The following is a 13,063-nucleotide window of genomic DNA, read 5'->3' on the forward strand; positions in this document are numbered from 1 at the left end:
TCCTCTTAAGAAAACAGTAAAACTTTACAAAAACGATGCTGGCACGCGCCCGCATAAGCGGAAATTGCTGATATCGATTGCCGATGGAGTTGTCTCGAATAAAATAGAAACTGTTACAAGGCCGCTCCGAAATAAGTAAAAGAGAGCGAGGTAGCCAAGTGTTGTAATTCAGATTGCGAAAAGGGAAGTTTCCGATAATAAATGTGAGACTAACCCAGTCGAAACTCTCGGCTTTTGCGTCAATAGGTTGTACACATTATATATTGTCTATTGCCATTTTGTGTTACTATCAGTCTGAGAGAGACACCTCGAGAAATCGGGGTAGATCACCATCCGTTGTGGTCTAGGGGCTAGGATTTGCCGCTCTCAGTCCAGAGAGTTATCTCACTACCAAGTGCCGGCAAGGCCCGGGTTCGATTCCCGGCGACGGAAATTCTTCTTTTGCTCCTCGTGAAGAGAGCTCTACGTTTTGCCGTTGTGCATTGTGGCTGGCGTGGAAGAAATTTTGTTTGTCCGAGGTAGCCGTGGTGGTTGGCGCCGAAAAGGGGCCGACGGCCTAGTTGCTACAACTCGACCGTAGAGTGCGAGACAGATACGATAAGCAAGGTTGGCGACTGTGACTTTTATCACATCAAGGACACTAGAGTTTACCTATATTGCCATCAAAGGGATGTCCGGAGACAGCCGCAACATCCTTTTGGATTTTTCTTCCTTTTTTTCTTGGAAATGAATGAAGAGTTAATGGATAACATATTCGTTACGAATTGAGCCTAAATGTTATAAGGAAAGGAGGACAGTATCTTGTCAACTCGAGTTGGGCAATGAAGATGTGTAGATACTTAATCATTTCATCATAATATAAAAAAAAAATTGCGGATTATTGGTATCTCCTGGTAACTGTCTAAACGTTCCTTCAAGGTAGAATCTAAATTAAATCTAGAGAATCTGGCCATCTATTTTCTTAGGGAATCTAAGGTCTGGACGTTTGTATTTTGGTAAGGTAGTTATGTACTTCTGAATATTTGCCACACCCGTTAGAGACTATCCGACGGCCTTGCTTTTTAAGGGAGCAAATATTCGCTGTTGAAAAAGTATACCAGCTTGCTGCCTTTACCAGGCATGGAAGGTAGTTGAACAGGTATTTCGACAATGGAATGTATGAGAAGCAGCATGCTGTTTTGGTACGACGGCCTCTAGCCTGCGTTGAGCTTCGTTCAAAGGGCCCAGGTAGGCAAAGTCGAGCCCAACAACTCATAGAGGAATAGAACATATTTCGCGATCCTGGATGACAGAAAAGAAATTTGCTTGTCCCAATGCGCCATGAGCAGCGCCTTTATGCACCCATCTTCATCACCAGTAGCAAAAGACAATTTTGTATGAACGGAATGCTATGTTTATATTTGGTTGGTTACTTTAAAGCGATAGTCGATCGTTAACAGCGTAAAAAACAAAAACCTAAAGCCAAAACACAAAAAAGTTTTTTATATACAATAGAAATAGGTAGCAGCAGTCAATCTCATTCCATCCCATCCGCTCCCACTTCCATAGATCCGGATGCGTGCGTAGAGGCAGACAGATTCCGAGCCAGCAAAAGAGACCATCGAGCCAGCTTCTTCTTTCCGTCCTCCCCCCCGCAACAGTATCATTTCACTCGCTCATTCTCGTCCACTCGTCCACTGTACTCGTCCACTCGCTTAAGCGCGGAAAGCCCTGGCGTCCTTGGGGGGAGGGGCGGGCTTGCCGTCAGGGCCGGGAGCGGGGGCAGGCGCGGGCGCGTCGCGGCCGACGTGGGCGTTCACGTCGACGAGGCCGTGGGGCGGCGGGGGAGCGGGCGCGTCGCGGGCCTGGGGCGGGGGCTGGGGCTTGCCGTCCTTGGGGGGAGGAGCGGGCGCGTCGCGAGCCTGGGGAGGAGGGAGCGGCTTGCCGTCGGGGCCCGGGGCGGGAGCCGGAGCCGGAGCGTCACGGCCGACGTGGGCGTTCACGTCGACGAGGCCGTGGGGCGGCGGGGGAGCGGGCGCGTCGCGAGCCTGAGGAGGAGGCTGGGGCTTGCCGTCGGGGCCAGGAGCCGGGGCCGGGGCCGGGGCGGGAGCATCACGGCCGATGTGAGCGTGGGCATCGACGAGACCGTGGGGCGGCGGGGGGGCAGGAGCATCGCGAGCCTGGGGAGGAGGCTGGGGCTTGCCGCCCGGGGGAGGAGGAGCGGGAGCGTCGCGGCCGACGTGAGCGTTCACGTCGACGAGGCCGTGGGGCGGCGGGGGAGCCGGGGCGTCACGAGCCTGGGGCGGGGGCTGGGGCTTGCCGCCCGGGGGAGGAGGAGCGGGAGCATCACGGCCGACGTGAGCGTTCACGTCAACCAGACCGTGAGGCGGCGGGGGAGCAGGAGCGTCGCGGGCCTGGGGCGGAGGCTGGGGCTTGCCGCCGTTGGGGGGCGGGGGAGGAGCGTCGCGAGCCTGAGGAGGAGGCTGAGGCTTGCCGCCGTTGGGAGGCGGGGGAGGAGCATCACGAGCCTGAGGAGGAGGCTGGGGCTTGCCACCCGGGGGAGGAGGAGCGGGAGCGTCGCGAGCCTGGGGAGGCGGCTGGGGCTTGCCATCGGGGCCGGGAGCCGGGGCCGGGGCCGGGGCGGGAGCATCACGGCCGACGTGGGCGTGGGCGTCGACGAGACCGTGAGGCGGCGGGGGAGCCGGGGCGTCACGGGCTTGAGGAGGCGGCTGAGGCTTGCCACCCGGGGGAGGCGGGGGAGGAGCATCGCGAGCCTGAGGAGGAGGCTGAGGCTTGCCACCCGGGGGAGGCGGGGGAGGAGCATCGCGGGCCTGGGGCGGAGGCTGAGGCTTGCCGCCGTTGGGGGGCGGGGGAGGAGCGTCGCGAGCCTGGGGCGGAGGCTGAGGCTTGCCGCCGTTGGGGGGCGGGGGAGGAGCGTCGCGGGCCTGAGGAGGAGGCTGAGGCTTGCCGCCGTTGGGGGGCGGAGGAGGGGCGTCGCGGGCCTGAGGAGGAGGAAGAGGCTTGCCGTCAGGGCCTACCTTCGGGGCGTCGCGAGGCTGGTTCTCAGGAGGGGGAAGAGGCTTTCCATCAGGGCCGACAGCAGGAGCGTCGCGGGCAACGCGAGCGTCCTTGGCAGGCGGGGGAAGAGGCTTGCCGTCGGGACCGACGGCGGGGGCGCCGCGAGCCTGAGGGGGAGGCTGGGGCTTGCCGCCGTTGGGCGGAGGCGGCGGCGGAGCGTCGCGGGCCTGAGGAGGCTGGGGCTTGCCGCCCTTCGGGGGAGGAGCGGGAGCGTCGCGGGCCTGCGGGGGAGGAAGAGGCTTGCCGTCGGGGCCGTTCTTGGGCGCCTCCTTGGTGGGGACCTTGGACACCGGGGCGGACCTCGGTGCCTTGGGGTCCTTGGGCTGCTGCTCCGGGAAGTCGGATGGGCGGATGTCGTCAGGGACGGCAGCACGGACGGCGTGCGGAGGAGGCGGCGGCGGGTTGGCGCCGGCGGGAGCAACACCGTTGGCAGGGGCGACCGGAGCACCGTAAGAGATGGCACCGAGGGCCAGAAGGGCCATGATGGTGGTGATGTTGGAGCGCATGGTGAACGAGTGGATTGGTCGGGTGAAGGGGCGGAGGAAAGAAGAGCAGTGAAGAAGTGATTGGGATTAAAGGTGAGCGAGTAGTAGTTGTGGTTGGGAGGTGAAGACCGGTTGTGGTGGTGATGTTCTTTTCGACGGGCACGGCGGTCTCTTAAGTAGGATCGTTGGGATCGACTGTCGTCGTCAATCTCTAATGAGGGCACGTAAGTTGCTGCACCGGCAGCAGCTGTGAGGTGGTTGGTGTATGCGTGTAGGGGGCGAAGCACAGCACACAGTTGGCAGTGATGAGCGCGATTGGCATCAGCGTGGCCAGCTTTGCAGACGACACCGAGGGTTCAGAGCACGCAAGCCCGGTGGTCCGGTACGGCGTTGGAGGGTACATGCTTGAAGACTGGGCCTGGTTGAGCACATTGTGCGTGTATAGGCCCTGCGAGGCACTGCAGGATGGCGTGGAAAGCTATGAGCTCATCCTAAATTGAACTTGTCTCACTCCACTGGATAGTGATCAGCGCGTCAACGTACGACTCTTGGAAGGCTGAGGTACTCTACCTGTAGAAAAAAAGCATCTTGCGGACGCTAGCGTCGTCGCCTTGCTCGTATTGCATAGTAGGCTTTACCAATGGCAACCGGGCCGTACATTAGGCGTGACCTCACCATACATCTACTGGGTGCCTCTAGTGTAGCAAGGCCTTAGAGGTAGTCGTAATACCCCGCTTATGGTTTGAATTAGCTTGGGAGATCATCAACTACCGGAAAGGGCAAGCTTCTCGATCGAGGCTTGCGTGTACCTGGCCTTGTGTCTTGGGGCCGAAGCTTGAACTACCGAAGATTTCCGCAAAAGGGACGAGCCAAGGCGACGTGACGGTACCTGCAGAGGCACGAGAGCGGCCCGTGGGGAGGGGCGGTTGAGGCGGAGGGACGACGCGGCTTGGCACAGCCATACGTTGACAAGGCTGCATGGGGTAAGAGCCGCGTAAGCACCTCGCCGAGTTCCCGCCGTGGGTCGTGGCCAGCGCACCAGGTCATTTTAATCAACGTAGGGCTGTGGGGAAGGTGCCATTCGAGCGAATAGACTCGTCATCAGCAAATGAGCGGATTCGCCCGGCGTGAAAGGGGAGGTAAGACAAGCCACAAAGGTGGAGCAGCCTTGGAGGTGACCCGTGACAGGGGTGTGCGCGAAGGCCGCCCGGGGTAACAGGCGAAGCTCCGACCACTTCCCCTTTGGGCCAACCTTAACATGAAAGTTCGACATGCGGTGAAGCACTGGGAAAACACCGCTCAGGAGACGGCATCCGCAAGTGAATCGCTTTATTTGTTATTTATCGTGCAGTCACAAAGAGAAGTCGTCCGTCGTAGCCTTTGCGCTTGCTTAGATAACGACTGTGTTGGGAGCCCGGGTCTCGAACCAGCAGCAATTGCAGCCCAAAGCAACCCGCCTCAATCGAGATTCCCGGAGGGCGTAAGCACATTTGCCTTGTCCTCGGGGGTATTGTAATCCCGCACGCTAACATAATCTGGCCGTTGAGGTAATGGACCACCCATAACTCGGCGTGTGCGTTGGGAGCACGCTCTCGATCATCGGCTTGGCGGAAGGATATTCCTGAGGTCCGTTATTCCCGCCACCTGGTGGCTCGGAGATCCGACGACAACGGAGACCGAGGGTCCGATGTTGACCGCCGAATGGCCGTGGAGGGGCAGCCGGTGGTTGGGAATTGCATCCATCGTCGTACAACTGTCAAGGGACCGCATTCGACCCCCTCACTGACCAGGCCCTTCAGGTCCCACAAACTGGCCGAAGCCGGCATCGAACTGGAGAGGATCGAAGTTCCAGAACCCCTGAAGCAAGGTTAGCCTTGACCAATCTTAACTGCGCAAAAGTTACTTGCCCAGTCCATATCCATGGCCATATCCTGCAACCATGCGCTGGTATTTGCCTCACTCATCCCGGCGTTCCCCCGTTCCATTTCAGCAATGTACCCTGCCATGCTCTGGTTCCCTGATTGATACCTAGCATCGATGCTGCTCCTCATGTCTGAGCCAGGCATTGTGACTTGCGCGGGCGAGAAGAATGCGTAATCCTGTTGCGAAACCGCGGTTGGAGTTGCGACCGGCGGCGGCGCCGGCGCCGCCGCTTGTGTCGATGGGTGGGCCGGGATGGATACTTGAGATTGAGGGGGTGATTTGATCGAAGATGGCTGCGAGACATTGTGCGAGGCCGCCGGGCTGGGGCTTTTTGCGAAGTACATGACACTCAACTCATCTTCACCGAAGCGTTCCTTGGAGATACCGCTCATGGGTCCCGGTTTGGCATGTTCATGGTTGGGGTCCAGCCTGTCAACCATGCGCTTTATCACTGCCCAAGTATTCGACTCCGAGCGACCTTTCAAGCCCAGAACAGTATGCAAGGCTCGTAGGGCTCGGGATCGGATGATGGGGTCTTTCGAACCACTGAACTCGGGATCGCGAAGCTCAGCGAGGATGTGCATGATTGCTTGGAAAGCAGCATGTCCACCAATGTGCCACTGGAACTGTTCGGCGTCCTTGTCGTGAGAAACTCGATTGAGCGACTCGATCAGAGACACTGATCGTGTCAGGATCCTGAGGTAAAACTGTTAGCCCCGCCAATTTTTGCACGCACCAAGTATATCGATGCTAACGCCCAGCAGATACAGGGCCGACCTACATGGTGCGGACATCATCGTTGATGACGACTCTCCTCAGGTCCTTCGGAACGCCACTCCAGAATATCAACCAGCATCTCCACTCCAGATTAGCGCTTAAACCGATCGTCATCCTTTCAACCGTAACATCAAGGCGGCAGTATCGGAGGGTACATCGTTCATTTTTGGTATGCACTTCGTCCACCATCCGCTTAGTCTCTTCAAAGAGAGCCTGAAGCTCGGGGACAATGTCGAGATTGCTGTTTCGCAAGCGCGAATCTTTGCATTTCCGATCAAGCCGGTATGCGTTCTGCGCGATTTTCCGGAAGCACTGGATCATGCTCAGACGACAGAGCTGAAGAGCCATGTCCGTGACCCCTTCCTCCTCCAAATACGGGTTGGTTGGGGGTGGCCGGCCCTCGAGCAGGTCGGAGTCGCTCACGTTCCGCGGTAATAAGGTGGTGAAGTCGTCATCGGAAATGGTTGGCTCCATACCCTTGCCTTCTGACGCCCTCCAGTCCAAATGACAGATTTGATGCCACATCCTGCGGCGAATCTCCACCTGAACTTCATCCATGGAGGATGTGAAGAAGCTCGGCTCTCTGTGCAGGCCTTGTAGCATGGCTATCCTGATGGCAACGCCAGTAAGTGGCCACACCTGACCCATGTCGTCTTCGCGGGCTTGCACCGTCTAGAACAAGTTAGCATGCCACATGGACAGCTGGCGGGGATGCAACTCATACTAGATATATTATGAAGGCTTGGAGGACCTCGATGCTCGAAGTGGTGAGAAAGTCGGCTTGTTGAAGGGAGAACTCGAGACCTTGCTGATACCTCCGCAACAGCGACAGTTTATCTTTCCTGAAGCGGGTTTGAACAACTTCGGCCTTCAAGCTGTTGAGAGCAGAATAGAATATAGCATAAGCCAGAGGCTCAAAGTTCTGCAGCTGTTCTTCATTCCAATGGTCTTCGAAACTGCCGTTCGTCAGCAACCATCTCAAACGTAAGGGTGCAGTGAGGCGCTGTACTTGTCGCTACTGCGGGCCGAAGCGGACGAGGGCGTAAGATTTTGCCATCTTCGGGTGAAGGCGGCGAAGCGCCTACCCAGGGAAGGCTTGTGCACCAAACGACTGACAGGGTCCACATTCTGGATGAAAATGGCGAAAAGCTCAAAACACTCCTCCTGTGTGTCTGGCATGAAGACCGAGGTGTCGCCGGCGGCCTGACCACTGCTGAACAGCAAGGACTGCGAGGTACGGATGCCTCCCCATGCTGTCGAGTCGTTGACCTGGCCAGGCTGTTTGCCCTCGGTGCTCAGGATTGCCTTGATATCTTGGAGCTGTGTGGAGCGTTAGCAGTTTCGAGGAGGAAGATCGGCGCGAACTTACCTCCTCGGTCAGCAGGGCCCAGTGTAGAGAGGACACGAAGTGAGATTGGCCGTTCTCGACGAGAAGCGTGCCGTCATAGGCATCGGCAGCTTGGATGTCGCCCGAGGTGGTGCTGTTGGGAGAGGCAGAGCTGGCTGCTCTCTCCTTGGATTCATAGGCATCGCTCTGGGAGGTGTCACGGCGAGCGGGCTGGTTCGGGTGGTGGTGGGACGGCTGCTTCGCCGTGTTTACAGAGAGCTTGGTGGGAGGCTGATTGTTCACTGCCAGCTCGAGCAGCGACTCGAGGCGCTCTAGACGAGCATTGATCTCGGCATGGCCGGACTGGCCTTTGCTCTGACTGGAGGCGTGCTTGTGCACGCGATTGGCCGAGGGCTGGGCTGACGGCGGCGATCGTCCGTCGTGCTGGTGCTGGTTGGGGACGTTGGCATAATAGCAGACATGGTTGCCGCGCGAACATGCAGAGCAGACGGGGTATTTGTGATCGCATTTAACCTTGCGACGACGACACGTGAGACATGAAGTGATGATTCGCTGGCGGGTGCCGCCGGACGACTGCGCGGCGGCCGCGGACGGCGGCGCGTTGGCGGGCTGCGCGCTGGGGTTGGCGAAGGCGTCCATGCCTCGTGGTGCTGGCGGCGCAGAGACAGAGGGTCGGCCGAAGTGGAGCTGCTCCTGGAGGGTGACGGCGGGGGAGTGAGGGCTTCTTCTGCGCGTAGGGAGAGCGTCAGGCGTCAGAGGCGGGCTGAGCGCCTGTGCTGGGCTTGGTTCCTGCAGCGGCCCCCACAGCGTTGAAGCCCTCGCGCCGTTTCACAGGTGGCGCGCGAGACCGCCTTTGCTTGTCGCAGAAAGACTTTCTTCGGCCAGGAGCGTCGGTGCGCAGGGCTGCGGCGGCTTCGCTCGCGCTTTTGAGAATGACGTGGAGAGCCAAAAAAATCGGCGTCGGCCTTCGACTAGCACCGCCCCCTCCGCCAGCCGACCACCGTCGCCCGACTGCTGATGAGTAACGCTGCACCACCACCTGCCAGGGCCAGCCCGTCGCATGCACACGCCCCCGTGGATCCAAGCAGCTGCGCATACGCGACTGAGCTTTCGCGAGTCAGGCTCCTCGCACGTCGCGTTTGCGCGGGACCGAGCCGAACAGCCCGAGCGATGGCGAGGCCTGTGAGGCATTTCGGACCTGGCCACGACTTCTGACGGCCTGCGGTCCGGCAGCTGACGTGCGCCTGTCGCACCTGCCGCACTGGACCCTCGCGCTCTCCGTCGCTGCCTAGTTTATTTTTACCGCGTACTACGCCAGCTACACAGTACCACTGCTCTACACTCGCCCAAGACCCGGGCTCGCCGCATTGCCGGCCGCGCGCAGCGCAGAGCCGCAAATCTTGCCGCGGCCGTCGTTCGCTGTCTAGACCTGCGACAGCACCACCAAGGACCGGCCCCGCCCCAGACTCCGGATGCTTGACCACAACGCTAAGAACTTGGCCACAGCTGCCAATTCGCCTTGGCACATGTTTGCCGGCCATCGCGGGGATCCTCCGCCGCCTGGCCAGCGATCCTGCCCCCCTCGGGTCTTTCTTATCTACCTCTGCCCCTGCGTCTGACGTAGAGCCTTCTCCACCCTCCGCTGTCGCTTTCGAAAATTCCTCGCATCATGCCAGTTGACGTGCACAGGAACCCGCGTATCTGCTTTGTGTGTCGATGACTGCGGCTCGTGCCGACCCCACCTTCTCGAACACGAGGTGACGATCACAGCCGTACCTTAGTCTGCGGATCATCGACTATATCGAGGCCCCTGCCCTCCGATGAACCCGGCTTTTCCGAACATAGGCATACAACGCGCAGGGTCGGAACTGGGGGCAGGGCAAGGATTCGGGGCCGGTAGTCACCCCTAGTTTGGACCTATGCTGCGCCGCGGCTGGAGGCCTTGAGCAGAAGCATCAGCCGCATGTCTTGTTGCCCTGTCATACTGGGACGCTTTCAGAAGTCTGAAAGAACCACTATGATGATGATGGACAAAGAAGCAGCAACTGCTCGGTGGCTGCAAGCAAGGAGAGGGTATCTCCGGAAGCGGACAGCTGCCTCTCCGACGTTGAAGCCACTAATAATCAGCTTGAAAACAGCTGCTTCCTTTATGTCATTGTAGAGACGCAGTGCGCCCAACCTTGACGGTTGGATGCTCGAGACATCATTCTCTGTTCCGGGTATGTGATGTCTCGTTTTTCCTTTTATTTACTTGCTGCCACTGAACAGGGGTCAGCGGAGGTTGCTCACGCTTCGTCAATTCTCTTTTTTTTTTTTTTCACTTGCACCTTACCTTCTATCATATGTCAGGCGTTGGATTTCAATCCCTTGTTCGAGCCTGACAGCATGCGAAGGTGTAATCACAGAGATCGCTGTTCTTTGTTTGGCTTTATGATGATGGCCCGTCACCCTGCCGCTTTGAAAACAAGTTCTTTAGTTTCCTAACATTGCACGAATGATGTTTTATTCGACATATAATATTCTCAGTTGTTCCATTTGTAAGAGATGAGTTTTCGAACCAAACATCCGCCTCTCCGTTCTGCGTCACTTGCGCAATGTCGATCACGAAGCAAGCTCACCATATTCATCTTCAGATTTACAACAGGCGCCTGGAAGTTGAGCATGTACCCCCGACAAGCCTTCCCAATGGTCTTAGTTCCACCTGCGTCGTTTGCTCCGAGAAGTACAGCGAGATTACTCCGGACGAACTCCGCCGCGAAGAAGCTGACCGCGAAATCCTGAGGGGGGAAAATAAGAATCCCGGTCGGCCGTCTCCCGTACCCATCGTTCTCTCAGGCTGTGGTCATCACTTGTGTCTTGGATGCGCGTTGGAGCATTTCCATGGCTTGATGGAGGACAACACGAATGAGAAGGATGAGGCAGTGTTGTATTGTCCTGCTTGTCGAGAGCCCGCTGAGAAAAAGCACAAGTGGTTGAAGCTGCTGCCTAGTAGCAGTGGCCTTGTGGTCCGAAGGTAGGGATCGGTACTTCCGTAGCGCCGTCATGGCTATCTACAATGACTATCTCCTTCCAAGACTAGTTCCTTTTCGCATGATCTTTTTGTTCCATCTCGTGTCATGATGCTCGTATAGCTTGCAGGTACGTACGTCATTTGCTTACTGTCGCATTTCGGTCTCAATCATCACCAAAGATTTCCGAGGAAGGCAAGCTCTTTAAAAGTCGAACTGTTCTCCTCTGCAGCTTACGGATACTCAACTCCCGATCTGAACCACCCAAGACTGAGCGGGATGCTAACCGTGCTTTCATATAGATGATTTGTTCTCCCGTACGAGAACAACCCGGTGCAGATAGCTGAAATTTGACGGTGATCATACGTTACTCAATCTTGAGGTAGAGATCAGTCTCGCATTATCTACCTGCGACTATAAAAATGTCCCCCAGAGAATCCAATCATGTCTTTGCGAAAACCAGCCTCAAGATCCATCCACTGACAACAATGATACGTGCCTCGCAGTCCAGTGTTGCAGACATTCACCCACCCTTCAACAACAAACCTACTCATAAGTAACCTCAACCTCGGACGAGCTCGGGATCGAAGCCGAGGTCAAGACGGAGTTGCCCTGCTTGATGTCGATGAGGGTGGCATCGCTCGTGCCGACCGTCTCGGTGGTGGTCTTGGCGGAGGCGCCGGTGAACAGGACGGTGCCGAAGTCGGCGAAGGCGACGAGCTCGCCGTTGGACTCGAAGTCCTCGACGATCCACTCGGCGTTCTCGCCGCACAGGGCGGAGCTGGAAGAGAGGGTCTTGCTGACCGTCTTGCCGGTGGTCAGGTTGTCGAGCGTGGCCGTCCCCGACGTCGACGACGACGACACGACCGACATGACGATGACGTCGCCCGCGCTGACGCTGAACGAGCTGAAGTCGTACGCGTAGTCGGGGTACCACTCATACCTGCACACACACACATCCCCCGTCAGCACAAACGAACACTTTCGCCCCTGCGGAGAGAAAGGAAAAAAGGAACTCACCAAGCATCATACGAATACGACGTCTTGCTCCCGCTCTTGGTCGCCGTGAAATCCACGCCCGTCTGCAGGATGGCCGAGCCGCACGTGTCGCCGTCGATGCCGACCCACGCCGACGCCGAGTACGTGCCCGCGGCGGTGGCGGTCGGGACGGGCACGGTGACGGTCGCCGACACGGCGGTGAAGGTGCCCGACGGCGGCTCCTCGTACACGGCGCCCGCCCAGTTGGACGAGTACTCGACGTGCGAAGTCGCGTTGCCGTTGCCGTTGCTGCCGGAGACGGACACGGGCCCCGCGGCGCTGCCGACGCGCGAGAGCGGCTGCGATTGCCGCTGCGTGCGCGTGGCGAGGCGCGCGGCGAGGCCGTGGCCCATGGCGCCGCTGGGAGCGGCGAGGGCGGCGGTCCCGAAGAGGGCGGCGAGGAGGAGGGTGGGGAACTGCATCTTTGCTTGGATGGAAGGATGGATTGCTGGGCTGTGGGAGGCGGAGCGATCGAGGGGTTGAAGGAGGGGGAAGTGCACTGCGGATCAGCTGGAGGCTGGAGGCTTGCTGGTGGTGGTGGTGGTGAAGAGCATTTCCTGCCATGGTGGTCTTCAGGGCCATTTATACATCTTCGTGGTGCTGCCTCTGTCTCTGTCTATCGACCCTTGGAGAGGTACCGGCTGCTGGAGCCGGGGCGGGATCTGGGATGGTCGTGAGAGGAGAGGTCAATATCGCGCGATAAGGCGCGATGTCTTGCCGTGTTGTCTTGTTTGAGCAGGTCGGATGGGTCACGAAGGCAGACGGACAGGAACAGACGCATGACCGGCCGGGTTCGCGAGAGAGACTAAGGGGCGGTGGGCATGGTTTGCGGTTTGATTGTGTCTGGAAGCGCTTCGAAGTCTGCAAGAGTATCGCGTGTGGGGTGTTTTCCCACATGGCGCGCCGTTGCCGAGCACGAGGTCGAGGCTTATCAGTGTCCAAGCCTTGACAAGAGGCGGTGCCGAGAGCGCGAGAGGAGAGCTTCGCTTTCCGCGCCGGCCCTTGGCGTGCTTAAACAGCCCGTTGGCCGGGACAAGTGTTTCTGGACTTGCTGCATTCGGCATGGCGGGCTAGGTGGTTATTCCCCGAGTGCGGGCATGCTGGGAAGACTGCATGTGAGGACGCGTATGCCTGCAGGCTAGTACATGGTCGGCTGATCCGACGTGATAACCGTTTCTGGTGTTTGGACTGGTGTGTACCTGCGTGTGATGCTGGAAGAAGCTTATAGCATCTATAGCTGGATCTTGCGCACACTAGGATACGAGACATAAGCCTTCAAGCAACGCTAACGGCCGACGTCTGTGCAAGTGTCGGCGTGCACGGATGACGTCTGAAACCACAGCTGAGAGCAGCCTTCGCTTTCCTCACCCATAGCATGACTGACTTCTAGCCCGCCGGGCCGACCGTGTCGTATCGCGTCATTCCCG

At 58.3% G+C, this 13,063-nt stretch overlaps 3 protein-coding genes across 3 annotated transcripts; all 3 read right to left on the reverse strand.

The window, feature by feature from the left end:
- Positions 1–1,694: 1,694 nt before the first annotated feature.
- On the reverse strand, positions 1,695–3,563 carry BKCO1_3000182 (histidine kinase; the record flags this gene model as incomplete). Its single annotated transcript, XM_020274077.1, has 1 exon — positions 1,695–3,563. One exon carries the CDS (start codon positions 3,561–3,563, stop codon positions 1,695–1,697), a length of 1,869 nt encoding a protein of 622 aa, XP_020134536.1.
- Positions 3,564–5,410: 1,847 nt separating this feature from the next.
- BKCO1_3000183 (c6 transcription) lies at positions 5,411–8,229 on the reverse strand (the record flags this gene model as incomplete). The annotated part of the gene is made up of 5 exons (XM_020274078.1): positions 5,411–6,161; positions 6,247–6,914; positions 6,967–7,198; positions 7,252–7,562; positions 7,612–8,229. 5 exons carry the CDS (start codon positions 8,227–8,229, stop codon positions 5,411–5,413), a joined length of 2,580 nt encoding a protein of 859 aa, XP_020134460.1.
- A 2,915-nt stretch (positions 8,230–11,144) lies between these two features.
- Positions 11,145–12,058, reverse strand: BKCO1_3000184 (aspergillopepsin-2 heavy chain; the record flags this gene model as incomplete). The annotated part of the gene is made up of 2 exons (XM_020274079.1): positions 11,145–11,541; positions 11,619–12,058. The coding sequence occupies 2 exons, from the start codon at positions 12,056–12,058 to the stop codon at positions 11,145–11,147; spliced, it is 837 nt and encodes a 278-aa protein (XP_020134455.1).
- Between the last annotated feature and the right edge of the window lie 1,005 nt (positions 12,059–13,063).

Source organism: Diplodia corticola (genome assembly GCF_001883845.1).
Source record: "Diplodia corticola strain CBS 112549 chromosome Unknown scaffold3, whole genome shotgun sequence".
NCBI lineage: Eukaryota > Fungi > Ascomycota > Dothideomycetes > Botryosphaeriales > Botryosphaeriaceae > Diplodia > Diplodia corticola.